The 14,809-nt window shown below is 32.9% G+C and overlaps 1 protein-coding gene across 1 annotated transcript; it reads left to right on the top strand.

Annotated features, from left to right (window-relative positions):
- The first annotated feature begins 12,177 nt into the window (after positions 1-12,177).
- On the top strand, positions 12,178-12,622 carry LOC122201063 (ATP synthase subunit g, mitochondrial-like). Its single transcript, XM_042906957.1, has one exon. It carries the CDS (start codon positions 12,192-12,194, stop codon positions 12,501-12,503), a length of 312 nt encoding a protein of 103 aa, XP_042762891.1. The 5' UTR covers positions 12,178-12,191; the 3' UTR covers positions 12,504-12,622.
- The last annotated feature ends 2,187 nt before the right edge of the window (positions 12,623-14,809 follow it).

Here is a 14,809-nt window from a genome sequence, read left to right as displayed (position 1 = left end):
CTTTTTGGTTTCAATTTGGTTCTATTTTTGGATTACTCACATGGCATTTATAGGGGGCATATTGTAAATATTTTAATCAGACAGTTTTCCCTGAAGAATGACTTATTTATTTGGAAGTCTTTATAGCTTCCTCAAGACTTAAGACCAGCTAAATAGCCATCCAAAATATATATTTATCAAGAAATTTATATTTTAATAGGAAATGAAACACTCCAACACAAAGAAAGAACAGGAGTGAAAATAAAATGGATTAAAGTCATAAGCTATTACTAGATTTTTGCAAGTACATTTCAACCTTTGCAACCTCCCCATCAAAAATATTACTTTACTGCATAATTCTCCTTTAAATGAAAATCAGGTGTTAACAATCTTTTAAAGACACATTGCTGTATCTTACTTAAATGCCTATTTTAAAGATAACTGTTTTGGACCTTTTCATGTTTTGTTCTCTTTGATAAACAATATCACTTGGATATATGTGGGGAGTTATTTTTAACCAATAATAGAAGTCTGAACAAAATAACAGTTAAGACCGTTGATCTTAGCCAAGTAGGTTCACTACAGGCTCAGTGATTTGTTCCACCTAAATAGCCTACAACTGTCTGAGATTCAAGTCTGTGCTTTAGCAAAATTACAACTTAAGACACAACATTGATCTTTAAGTTTAATTCAAATTATCAAAAAACCAAATGTTAACTTTTTAAATGCAAAGATTTTATTGTAAATGTAGCTAGTATTTTCCTATATCAAAGAAGATTCACTTTCCACACTTGAAAAACTACGAAATACTATGATGTGTAATTCATGAAAATGTTTTCTATTTACCTTCTTTCATATTAAAATCCATTTTCTCCATATGTGAATTGTCTGTTATATTAATTGACTTGAAGGCATTTACACATTAAAAAATAACACTTAAAAATTTGTAGTTTTAGAAATATTCATTATCAAAAAATACAGGACAAAAATTTTTGTTTAGATATATATATATATATCTATATAGATAGATATCTATCTATATAGATATATATATATATATATATAAAATAATAGTTGGATTCTGTTCTGCACATTAGTCAGTATACTCCAGTGATGCGTTTGGAAAAAGTAATTTGTCATCGTACCTAAAATATAAAAACTTTCAAGATATTTATGTATATGTTAGTAGGTTTTGCTGTAATATCCATGAAGACAGAAAAGTTAAATATAAAGGTTAGAATCTGCTTCAATGACTTCAATTTTATTTAATATAAATGTTGTTAAATGATTAATGGTATTAAACATCAAAATACCTCAGGGGTGTCTGAGTGGCTCAGTTGATGAAGCATCTGACTCAGGCTCCTTGCTAACAACGTGGAGCCTACTTAGGATTCTCTCTCTTCTCTCTCTGCCCCTCTCCTCCTTTGTCCCCTCCCTTCCTCGCTCTCTTTCTCTCTCTCAATAAGTAAATAAATAATTTTTAAAATACCTCAAATGCTTTGAATGCATAAGAAGCCTAATTTAGAAAACGTAATTTTTCCATGACATTGTGCTAATTAATCTGGCCCACCAGTAAGAGCCTGCCAATATGTTTAATGATAACATGTTTATTTAAAGGAGAAAAATAACAGTTAAAGAAAAAAAAATCCCAGGCCACTGCAAGGCAGACTTTTGATAGACACAGATGCAAGTTTATTACATAGGCACTTCCTCTTGATGGTATTTGCATACACTTTGATTGCCAAGATCAAAGCTATTTAACATCTCAGGCTTGGCAAGAGACTAGAATCAAACTAGTTGCTGGGTTTTGCTATAAACACATAATTACATTTGATTTTAATAAAAAAGGGCAGAAACATTCCTACAGCATTTTCTGAAGTAAAATTTTGACATTACTTTAACACTTCAATTCTGACTCATCACTTTATGTTATCATTAATTATGAGTGGAAAGGATGCAATGTAATCTAAAATGAGAAGGAATAAAAAAAGGACAAAAAATGAATATATATTTAATTTGAAATAATTTTCAATTTATAAACAAAGCCTTAAAAAAAGCACTCAGTACTCATGTAGTCTGCACTCAGCTTCTCCAAAGGAGTGAATCAAAAAGTTCTGCTCTCAAGGATATTTTAATTATCAATCTTCTCTACATAGTTTTCTTCCTTCCTTTAATTTCATTTTTAAGTTTTTTGTTTTTGTTTTTATTTTTGTTTTTTGGATTATTTTTGTTGTTGTTGTTGTCTTGTTTTGTTTTTACCTTAACCCATGATGCCAGTGCTTTGGATTAAAATTCAGTGAGAATCAGATTAAACATAACTATTTTCATGATATCAGGATCAAATTTCATGCCCAAATTGTGTAAAATAAAACTGTGTAGGGTCCTCTAGTTTTTACTTAATTTTTTGACTTGTATTTAAGTAATTTAATGCCACATTTTCATGAACTTAAAGTATACCCTTCTGCCAGAACCAATAGGAAACAACTATCCTTTTCAATGACATAATTTTACCACTGGCAGTCAGAAATAGCTTCACAAAGCAAAACATACTGTTGTTCAAATATATACATAAAGAATAGTTTAATATTACTTATGCTAACACCAACATCAGTTTGTGGCAGATGTTCTCAAATATCCAAATCAATGACACTAAATAAACCAACTTGGAAAACCAATTCATTCAATTACCGGAGAAAACTCATTTCAGTTAACTCTTCTTGGTGGGGACTTCTGGAGCCAGTGCTACCCTAAAATGTACTTTCCCAACCAGGTGAGACTTGAACTCATGAAACATGAGATGGGGACCTGAACTGAGAACAAGAGTCAGACACTTAACTGACTCAGCCACTTAGGTGTCCCTAGTTATCTCTATGTTCTTAATCCTTAACAAATTTTCACGTTAAATCTCTTACTTCAGGCTTGGTTAACTTACATCTCTGTGTATTAAATAAAAGTGATATTGAAGACTATTCAATAGTTGAAGATATTCAACTATTCAATGAAGACTATTCAATGATATTGAAGACTATTAAATCCTCACCTATGCATTACTTCAAGAAAGTTCATATTTATTCTTCAGTCTAGGCTATGCCATTAGTCTAGTTTTTGATATAGTTATTATCTCTATTTTTTTTCTGAATTTATTTTGTGTGTATGTATGTTCATGCGTGTATGTGTGTCTTTGAATTAGCAATACTAAAACAGTTTTGGGAATCATAAGGGGTATACAGTATAAATATATAGAAGAAAAAATGAAGTTTACTTGTTGCTTTATTTTGTATAAGATCTATATAGTAGGATTTAAACAATACCTAGTTTAAAATTTAAAATAGGAGTTATATCTGATTAGAATTAATTCTTTGTTCAAATTTCTTTCATTAATGATTTTTGTTTAATTTCTTTTTTTTATTTTTGTTGCTGTTTGACTAATGTGGAAAGTTATAACATGTTTAAAAGTAATTATACTGAATAATCAAATTCTTTCAAATAGAAATGTCTGTTTCTGCCATACATGCCAGAATATTGTATTATTCTTCCCGAATAAGAAGATAACTCCATTTTCAAATCAATCACAAAAAAATAAACTGTTAAAAACTTTTAATACAGTGTGACAATTTTTAGAAGAAAGAAAATATTATAATATTTTATTATTTCACACTCTAAAAATTCTCAAGTCTATTCGGTTTTATTTTATTTTTTTTCAATATATGAAATTTATTGTCAAATTGGTTTCCATACAACACCCAGTGCTCATCCCAAAAGGTGCCCTCCTCAATACCCATCACCCACCCTCCCCTCCCTCCCACCCTCCATCAACCCTTAGTTTGTTCTCAGTTTTTAAAAGTCTATTCTGTTTTAAATATTAGTTCATAAAAACCAGGATAGAAATTTGAGTTTATGAGAAATAAAATAATATCTAATACTTTGAAAATCATGAATGATTTATGATGATATGTTTTCATATTTGACCAAACAATATTTAATCAGTGAGTTTTTTTTCTTGAAATTATATTTCACTGAATTTTTAAATTTTTTTTTTTTCTACTGAAGATTAGCAAATGGGTAAGCTGGGAATGTTTCTTAAGTTTTGCAAGATAGTTCATTGAATATTACTATGCCTTGAAAAAATGTTTTGAACAAAATATAAATTAATTCTTTCGGTTTAAACTGGGTAATACATTTTTTTTTATCACATTAGGTCCCCTCAAGTTGGGTAGTCTACAAATTGCCTTTCGAGATTCTGGATTATTTTATTATTCTCATTTCTAAGAGGAGCGAGATTCTATCTGGTGAAGAGTTGGTTGAGCAAAGTCAGAATTTTAGTTAAGTTGTCTCACTTCAAGCGTGTTGGCCCTTTCATGCTATCCTGAAGACTTACATATATATATATATATATATATATATATATATATATATATATATATGTACACACACACACACATATATCTCACAACTTCTTTATCCATTCAATAATTAACAGACACTTAGAAGGGTGCCTGGGTGCCTTATCGGTTAAGCATCTGACTTCTGTTTAGGTCATGATCTCACTGGTCCAAGTTTGAGCCCCACGTTGGGCTCTGTGCTGACAGCTCAGATTATGAAGGCTGCTTCACATTCTGGGTCTCCCTTTCTTTCTCTGCCCCTCCCCAATTCACGCTCTCTCTCTCTCAACAATAAATAAACACTTAAAAATAAGCCAGACACTTAGGTTGTTTCCATATCTTGGTTATTGTGAATAACTGAATAATGCTGCAATGAACACAAGAGTGCAGATATCCCTTCAAAATACTGATTTCATTTCCTCTGGATCTATACCCAGAATTGGGGTTGTTGGATCACATGGTAGTTCTAATGTTAACTTTTTTAGGAACCACCATACTGTTTCCCATAGTGTCTATACTGATTAACATTTTCAACCAAGATACACAGGGCTCCCTTTTTTCCCACATCCTTGCCAACTATCTCTTGTCTTTTTTATAATATCTATTCTAACAGGTATGAGGTGATATCTCATTGTGGTTTTTCACATGCGCATTTCCTAATGGTTAGTAATGTTGAACATCTTTTCATGTGCCTGTTGGCAATTTGTATATCTTCTTTGGAAAAATGTCTACTCAGGTCCTTTAAGCAATACACACACACACACATACACATATGTATATATATGCATGTATGTATATGTATACTATATGCATATATGTATGTATGTGTGTGTGTGTGTGTGTATATATATATATACACACACACACACATACACATATGTATATATATGCATGTATGTATATGTATACTATATGCATATATGTATGTATGTGTGTGTGTGTGTGTGTGTATATATATATATATACACACACACATATATATTGCTATTGAGCTACATGAACTCCTTATATATTTTAGATATTAACCCCTAGCAAATATGTGGTTTGCAAATATTTTCTCCCATTTCATAGGCTGAATTTCACTTTTGATTGTTTCTATTGCTGTATACAGCCTTTTTTTGTTGTCTGATGCAGTCCCACTTATTTATTTCTGCTTGTAATTTTGACATATCTAAGAAAAGCATTGACAAGATCATTGTCAAGAAGTTTTTTTTCCTATGTTTTCTTCTAGAGTTTTTATTGTTTCAGGTCTTATGTTTAAGTCTTTAATCTACTTGAGTTAATTTTCATGAGTGGTGTTAGAGAGGAGTCCAATTTCCTTATGCATGTGATCATCAAATTTCCCCAACAGCATTTATGGAGACTATCTTTTCCCCGCTGAGTACTCTGGGCTCCCTTGTCAAATGTTAGTTTACTGTAAATGTGAGGGTTTATCTCTGCACTTCTGATTCTGTTCCATTGGGCTATGTGTCTATTCTTATGCCAGCAATTGCTTCTCGGCCTTTTGGCTAAGATCAAGTGTATTTTTATGCCAGTAACATAATATGTTGATTATGATAGCTTTGTAATGTAGTTTGAAATCAGGAAGTATGTTGCCTCTAGGTTTATTCTTCCTTCTCAGGATTACTTTGGCTATTGGCTGTTTTTTTGTGGTTCCATACACATTTTTGGAATTTTTTTCTATTGTTATAAAAATGCCATTGGTATTCTGTTAGGGATTGGACTGAAAAAAAATATATATATGACTTTAAGTAATATGAACATTTAAAAAATATCATTTCTCCTGATTCCTTAACACAGAATATCTCTCATCTTCTTTAATCAAAGTTGTAGTTTTCAGTATAGAGATCTTTCACCTCATTGGTTAAATTTATCCCTAAGCATTTTATTGTTTTTGATACTATTATAAATAGGATTGTTTTTATTTCTTTTTCACAAGACAGTCCATTTCTTTGTAATTATCAAGTATATGGTAGGCATTGCTTTTCAAAGTGTGGTGCTTGGGCCAGTAACATTAGCATCACCTGGGATCAGAATGAGAATCTGTATTTTACTAAAGTAATCAAATGATACTTAGGCATAAATTTGAGAAAAACTGCTGTAGGGCATAATAGTATAAATAACTGTATTTTTTTTTAAATTTTTAAAATGTTTTATTGATATTTGAGAGAGAGAGACAGAGCATGAGTGGGGAAGGGACAGCGAGAGATGGAAACAGAATCGGAAGCAAGTTCCAGGCTCCGAGCAGTCAGCACAGAGCCCATCGCCAGGCTGGAACTCACAAACCATGAGATCATGACCTGAGCTGAAGTCAGACGCCTAACCGACTCAGCCACCCAGGCACCCCTAAATAAATGTATTTTAAAATAACTAGCACTTTAGGAAATAATTTATGCCTTAGGACTTTGAATTTCTCTCTTTCTCTGTATCACACCCATTTTGTGATTCGGCTTAATTTTTTTTTTCTTTCAATTTTGTATTTAAATTCCAGTTAGTTAACATACAGTGTAATATCATTTTCAGGTGTAGGATTTGGTGATTCATCACTTACATACAACACCCGGTGCTCATCACAACAAGCCATAGATTTTTTGGGAAAGCTGGTCAATCTTTTGGGGAGTGGGAAAAAGGGTTCACCTCTTCCAATATACCTTGTATTCAAGACAGCCACATCATTACTGCCTCAGACTCTAAGCTACGAGATTCCCTGTCTTCCAGGCAGAACAGATTCATTTTTCTTTTTTTGCTAAGGAGATTTGGACTCTCACAATAATTAACGCCCTTGATGTCAAGAACATACAGTCTCATTTTGTTTAATTTATTTTTATAGAGATTTTTTCTTCATTGCTGACTTTACTGGGAGTCCTTGAGGACTATAGTGCTGACAATTTTCCTTTTTTAAACTATGAGTTATATAGTTTCCTTCTCTCTTTCTTCCTCTTTTTTTTCCCCTTCATGTGTGGGCTCCGGGAAAATGAGATAAAACTTTAATCAGTAAATTGGACTGCTTGTTTTAAGCTTAGGAAAAAATTTAAAGGCTCCAAACTATTGTTTAAAATGAGGCTTCTCTTTCTGAATTTCAAATTTCATGCTATGTGGATAATTGAGAGTAGCCCATTTGTGAATTGTGAATTTTAATAAGCAGCCCTATTCCCACCCATGTCACTACGGTACAATTCTTGGATAGTCATTAAACTGAATATGGTTATAGAAAATGATTTTAGAAATGACTGCCAAATATAACAGAGCTGTACAAGGAAAAAAAGGTTGCTTCCTTGGTAATTTTTTCAAAATATTTAGTTAATATTTCCAGAATAAACATCAATTTTCAAAATATAGTATCTTGGCCTCTTTAAAATCACATCATATTAAATTTGATTTGATCCATTTGGTCATTTGAGATTTTACCTCCAAAAGCTACAATTCTGACATAATTTCAGAGGTTTTTGGCCAAGTGCAATAGAAAAAGAAAATCTAAAAGAAAATTGAAAAGTAAAAAAAGCTACATAATTTTAGAGGCTAATATTTTTAAGTGAACAATAGTTCTATAGTCATTTAAGAAGACATATACATTGGCTGAAACATTATACACCAAATTATTTAATATAAATTTTAATGAATGATTTTCAGCAGGTTTCTTATATTATGTTTATAGAGACTTTACTGTAACACATTTTCTAAATCATAGCTCCCACCTAATGATTGATAGATTTATTTCAATATGTTGTTAGGAGTATTCAGGCTGAATAATTCATATAGGTTGCTATGTTGCTGCTTATAATCTGTGCTTTGGTTCATTAAATCAAGGAGGACAAGGATATGTATAACAGAAATTCAGGTCCTACAAGTGGACAAAATGGTGAGAGGAAGTTTGATTTTCACTCTAGACTTAATTGGTCATATGTTCTCTATTCCAATAAATTCTTCAATCATGGGGTTTGAGGACATTAAAGTTTTTTAAAGAACATAAGCTTATTTTTTCCCCTGACTATAATATAAATATAATACAAGTTAATTAGGAAACTTTACAAAAGTATAATGTAAGAGGAAATAAAAGTCACCTGTTATCCCACTATCTAGGGTTGATAAATACCAACATTTGTTGTGTTTTTTACTAATCTTATTTTCTCTTTGGAATGTTACTACATATAGTCTTTTATACCTCGCTATTGATTGATTAGCAATAGAAAATAATTCATTTTTGCTTTGGAATATGCCTTTTTATCTATTTATTTTTTAATGTTTATTTATTTTTGACAGAGAGACAGAGCATGAGCGGGGGAGGGGCAGAGAGAGAGGGAGACATAGAATCCAAAGCAGGCTCCAGGCTCTGAGCTGTCAGCACAGAGCCCAGTGCAGGGCTCGAACTCACAGACCACGAGATCATGACCTGAGTCAAAGTCAGACGCTCAACCGACTAAGCCACCCAGGCGCCCCAAGAATATGCCTTTTTAAAATTAAAATATATCCGGTATAAAATTAGAGTATAAAATACAAAATGTGTCAAAGTCTTCCAAATATTTCCTTTCCCTAGAGGTAACCAGGGTAACCAGAGTTAATAGTCTGATACACAGTGGTGAATTTTCTCTTATGCATTTAAGGGTTGTAATGGGTGATATATAAAATAGCTGCTTAATATTCCATAGGGTAACTGGAGTATAATTTATTAACTTCAACTGATAACCAAATGTCAGTTTATTTTCAGATGTTACCTATTAAAAGCATGTTTCAATATGCATAGGCATATGTTTCACAAACTTAAATGGTCCTTTAAGGATTTCTACAGGAATTTTAGGATGGGATTTCTTGTTTAATAGATAAGGATATTTTATGTTTTGATGAATACTTTTGTGTTTTAATGATTTTTTTCTAAACTTTCCTGGGAATTTTGGGATACCCTGGGTGGCTCAGTCAGTTAAGTATCTGACTCTTGGTTTTGGCTCAAGTCATGATCTCACAGTTGTGAGATGGAGGCTCCCATAGTGCTCTGCTCTGAGAACACAGAGCCTGCTTGGGGTTTTCTCTTTCTCCCTCTCTCTCTGCCCCTTTTCTGCTCATGCTTTCATGCATGTTCCCTCTCTCTCTCTCTCTCTCAAAATAAATAATTAACTTAAAAAAATTAAAAAATGTTCCTGGTGATTCCATTTATACTCGGTATTTGAGAACGGATTTATTGCTAATGCTGGATGTCATTAATCTTTTTTGTTTATGCCAATATCATCGTAAAACTGAATTTCATTTTTGTTTTAATTTGTAAAGCTATTATTGTTATTTCTTATATAATTGTTATGTATTAGTATGCTATATGTTATGTATAATTTATTATGACTTATCTGTTACCTATGTTACAAATATTTTCTCTGTTCTAAACTTACTTATGTCATCTTTAACAAATATACATTTAATTTTTGTGTTGCAGTATGTTTTTTTAGCAACTATTTTTATAAAAGTAATAGCTTATACCTATATAACACCATGTACCAGGCAATATTCTGAATGCTTTAAAAATATTGAAACTTTTAAAACTCATTTAAGCCAAATGAGGTCCAACTTCTAGGATGTTATCAATGTCATGCGAAATGAGAAAAGTGAGGCATAGTGTAGTTGATGCCTTCCTTGAATGCCTGAACATACATGATTAGAAAGTAGCAAAACTAGGGCATGAACCTTGCTAGCAGGCTCCAGGGCCTTTGCTCTTAGACTCTTTGTTGCATAAGCTCTGGCAAAAGAAGTCTAAGTCCTTAGTTATTCTTAGAGTGGCAGGATTTTATAAAATACATCACCAAAGCCATGGGTGTGCTAAGACTGGCTTTATGCAGAGATGGACCATTAATTGTACATGTAGAGACATCTATAAGGGCCTTCTCCCCAGCAAGTTCTCCCAGAGTCCCATTCCCTCAATTATTGAATGAAATCTTGTAATCAATGCTTTTATTCAGAATTTCATAAGATTATCAAAGGTTAATTATTTAAACACATTTAATAACGATAACGTTCTAAAAATTCATTCATTTGGGAGCAGTGACATCAGCCAGATGGCGGAATAGGAAGTCCCAGTATTTTCCTCCAATATAAATGCTGGTTTAACAATGTCATATGGACCAAAATATCTTTATAAGGATTAGAGTATCTGGTTAAGAAGTCACCGTACTGTAGGTGAGCACAGAGCTAGGAATAGCCACATTGAAATGGATAACAAAAGCAATTTCATTTAACCTACATCAGTTCCTTTTCTAAGCCTACAGTTTGGTACCAAAAAGAATACCCAGCTCACAACATATCCTTAGGATGAAAGCAAAGAATGGAGCTACTTCCAAAATTCTAGCTATTCAGAGGACTGTCCAAGGACATAGTTTCTGTCTGGACTTACTTAATGTGCTCACAGAACCATAATAGTTTGGATACCCGGGGACCACTGAAAATAAAGCAAAGTAGGGGGTGGCTACTTCAGCAGGTAAATGGATAAAGAAATCATCTGTCAACAGAAGAATGGATAAAGAAAATGTGGTACATACAGTGTATGTATATACTTACAATGGAATATTATTCAGCCATAAAAAGGAAGGAAATTCTGTCATATTGTACCATGTGAATGAAACTTGAGGACATTATGCTAAGTGTTACAAGTCAGGAACATAAGGATAAACACTGTATGATTCACTTATACGAGGTACCTAAATTAGTCAAACTTCTAAAAACAGAAAGTAGAAGAGTGGTTGCCAAAGGTTTGGAAGAGGAAAAAGGGAGAATTACTGTTCCCTGGGTTTAGATTTTCAGTCATGCAAGATGGAAAATTCTAGAGATCTTCTGTACAAGTTGTGCCTATAGTTCAATAATCTGTACTATACACAAAAAATTGTTAGGAGAGACCTCATATGTCATATATTTTTTATCAAAATAAAAATATATTAATTTATGTTCACATTTTGGTGGCTACATTTTAGATAATTTCTGTAGAACAAGAAAACATTTATGGAGTAGAAAGGGAGAGCATAAAATAACAAAGAACCTTTAGGGACTTAGGAAGCTTGCCCTAAACAGAATAAAAGGTAAGAACTAGGACATCCAAGAGGAGGCCCTGCAAATCACTGCTGCTTTTGCCACATTTTGCCTAGCAAGAGTTCTGTCCTAATTCCCACAAAATGGAATGAAGTTCATGGGCTTGCCGCTTAAGTGGATCAGTGTAGACACCATGGGCAGTTCAGGATTACACATCAATTTATTCCCATCACTTTGCATGTCTTACTGATCAAATTAAATAACCAACCATCAAATTTCCTCTTCATTTTATAACTTCTGTTTACAGGCCATCTGTGTATGCCTTTTTCAGCTATGCTAACTGGTTTACAGACATTTGAAGGAAGGTATTTGGTTAAAATAATGACATTCATTAGCAGTTTGAATAACTGTATAATTTATATGCATATATAAATGTATATGTTAAACCTCATTTCCTTTTGACAGTAAATAATGTAAAGTACAGTTTTTCCTCTTCCAGATAAAGCTTTGATCATTCTACTGCAACATGGAGTCTATTGTTCTAAATACTTTTGTTCACATAGGCTAGTGGAGAGATCTCATATTTTCCTCCAAAAGAATAATTAAGTATTTCAATATTACATGTACTCCTAGAAATTATTGTTTAACAAAGTTATTGTTTCTTGAAAGATTTGTGATAATATTTTTAAATGCCATCTAGCATAAGAAGTTTAAAAGGAAAAATAACCAAGTACTTTACAAGATAAAGTTTTTCAACCTATTCAATCAGGTCTTCAACATGTAGGTGAAGCAGATTAAAACTGTATTGACGGGACTCTCCATCCTCTAACCATGGCCCAGTTTGTCCGTAACCTCGCGGAGAAGGCCCCGGCGCTGGTAAAAGCTGCTGTGACTTACTCAAAGCCTCGATTGGTCACGTTTTGGCACTATGCCAAGGTTGAGCTGGTTCCTCCAACCCCTGCTGAGATCCCTACAGCTATTCAGAGCTTGAAAAAAATAGTCAAGAGCGCTCAAACTGGTAGCTTCAAACAGCTTATAGTTAAGGAAGCTCTGCTGAATGGTTTGGTGGCCACTGAGGTGTGGATGTGGTTTTATGTCGGCGAGATCATAGGCAAGCGTGGCATCATTGGCTATGATGTTTGAAGACCAATCTTTAACATCTGTCTGTCTGTATTTGGTTTGTTATTTGAGTGTTTTTGGACAATATGTGATCAGACTGGTATTTGAATAAAATAAGATAATGTATCAAAAAAAAAAAAAAACTGTATTGACTCAGAGTATTAAAAATTGTATACTTTACTCAGAAACCATTATCTCTGATTCATTATATAAAGTCATCAGACAGTCATCAATTGAAATGGTGGTAAATCTACTCAGCAAAAGTTTATCTGACAGTATCAAATTGTGGAGTTTCTCATGTTTATTACTATAACAAGAAGATAAGAGCTATGAAAATAATTCAAATGTAAAGAATATATAAATACAATGTACTCAAAATATAACTTTTAAGTTTAAACTCAATTTTGTGGTAATTTTACAAATTTGATATACTATTATATTGTTGTAATATAAATCATTTTGCAACATATGTTTAAAAGGAATAAATGTGAGAATAGTAATTTAAAGCCATAATATTACCTTACACTCTTGAAAAAAAGATGCATTTTCTTTATCCCTTTACATTTTCATGAATTTTTATGTCTTTTGCACATGGACAGTGTATTGTCTCAAAATTTCCTTTTCTCTGAGATTGCTTAGTTACAGTTATTTTACTCTGGTAGTATTTTGGTGGTATTTAAGCTTTACTTTTTTAGTGTTATTCTTAAAACAGACTTAATTTTGAAAATTGAAGAGGGCTGAGAAAGAGTAGAGACCATTGGACCATGCCCATCTTCATCTGCAATTAAAAATCACGTATGAGAACATTTTGCACGATAATTATACATAAATACACACACACAAACACACATAGAATTTAAGGCTGAAAGGGACGTTAAGTGATCATCCAATTCAATATGTGAATACATATTTATAAACATAAAACACACATGTGCTCTCTGTAGGCTCTGGCCCGGGTATTTCAGCCTTGGAATGCACACTCACTGGAATTAGAATTGAGCCAGACCACCCACAAAAGGAAGGCCACCCAAGGGAAAATTCAAGACCTGGGCAAGCCAAGCTGCCAGGCTTGCCTTGTGAGAACAGCTGGCCATCTCAACACCTGCTGCCTAGTTCCAGACAGCTGGGGCTAAGGCCACAAGACCCAGCTGCTTTTAGGATGGGCACACACAAAGACCACTGCTGCTTGGGCATCTGTCAACTCTGCTATATTTGGTGGAGGAAGTTTGGCAGGGAGTTGTGTGGTCTACCGACTAAAATTTAGGCTGATTAGTCACAAACCAGAATCATAAAATCATAGGGCTGGAAGGAATCTCCAGTGAAGGAGGTCTCAAACTTTCGTGTGAATTAGAATAACATTGGGAGTGTCCTAAAAATGCTGATTCCAGACCTCATACCTTAGAGTCTTATTCAGGGGATCTCTGAAGCTATTTGCAATTTGCATTTTTCAGTAAGCCCCTGAGGTAAATGGAGATACTGTATTTAACCAATATAGATGAACCAAGGGTTTCATTCTAATTCAATTAGAATTCTAATTATAATTCATTCTAATTCGTTGAAGAAATGTATGGTTTGTGACTAATCAATCCATCACCTGGGATGTTTGTTAAAGATAAATATCACCAGTCCTTATTTACTTAAAAGTTACGGTGTGAATCTACCTTAAATTGGGAATTCACCACGTGCTAAATAGATGAATATATGAGGATCATTAAAAGTGACTCTTTTTATATTTCTTACTGGTTAAATGGAAGGCATGAGTTTTATCATAAAGGAAACAATTATTTATACATATAGAATTTTCTGTTTTTTCTTTGTAATGGAAATTAAGAGCCTGATGAAATTAGGGATAAAGGTGTTAACTTGATGTACATACCTTTTTATATTCCTTTTTCTCTTGGTATTACTAAACCAAAAGCTTTAAGGATTTGAAGTGGAAATATAATCTCATAATATAACCTAAAGTGTGATAAAGTGAACTCTCCTATTGATAAATTAGATATTTCTGTATGGCTCAAAGGGAAACAGACATTTTACACTGTTTTTTCTAGTGTGAAAGGAGAGTAAGTATGCTGCCCCTATCATATTTTCAGAAAGTGGTCTGCCCAAGGATGAGTACTTTTGAGAATCTGTATTCTTTTCCCTTCTGTCTGAGGATTTTACCCAGGCCTCTGGGTTGTGTGTGAACCACCTAAAATTATACTTACATGAAACATTTTTCTAGAGAAGTTCATAACTTTCATCAGAATCTTAAAAAGTAAAGAGATAAGACTTACTTTAAAAGTAAGCAAAATAATTCAGTGAAGAAATGGGCAGAAGACATGAATAGA

The sequence above is a fragment of the Panthera leo genome, chromosome A1 (assembly GCF_018350215.1).
Source record: "Panthera leo isolate Ple1 chromosome A1, P.leo_Ple1_pat1.1, whole genome shotgun sequence".
Lineage (NCBI taxonomy): Eukaryota > Metazoa > Chordata > Mammalia > Carnivora > Felidae > Panthera > Panthera leo.
This window is presented reverse-complemented; position numbering and strand designations above follow the sequence as displayed.

Coding starts and splice junctions, on each gene's coding strand:
- LOC122201063 (XM_042906957.1), top strand. CDS start 12,192: ATGGCCCAGTTTGTCCGTAACCTCGCGGAGAAGGCCCCGGCGCTGGTA.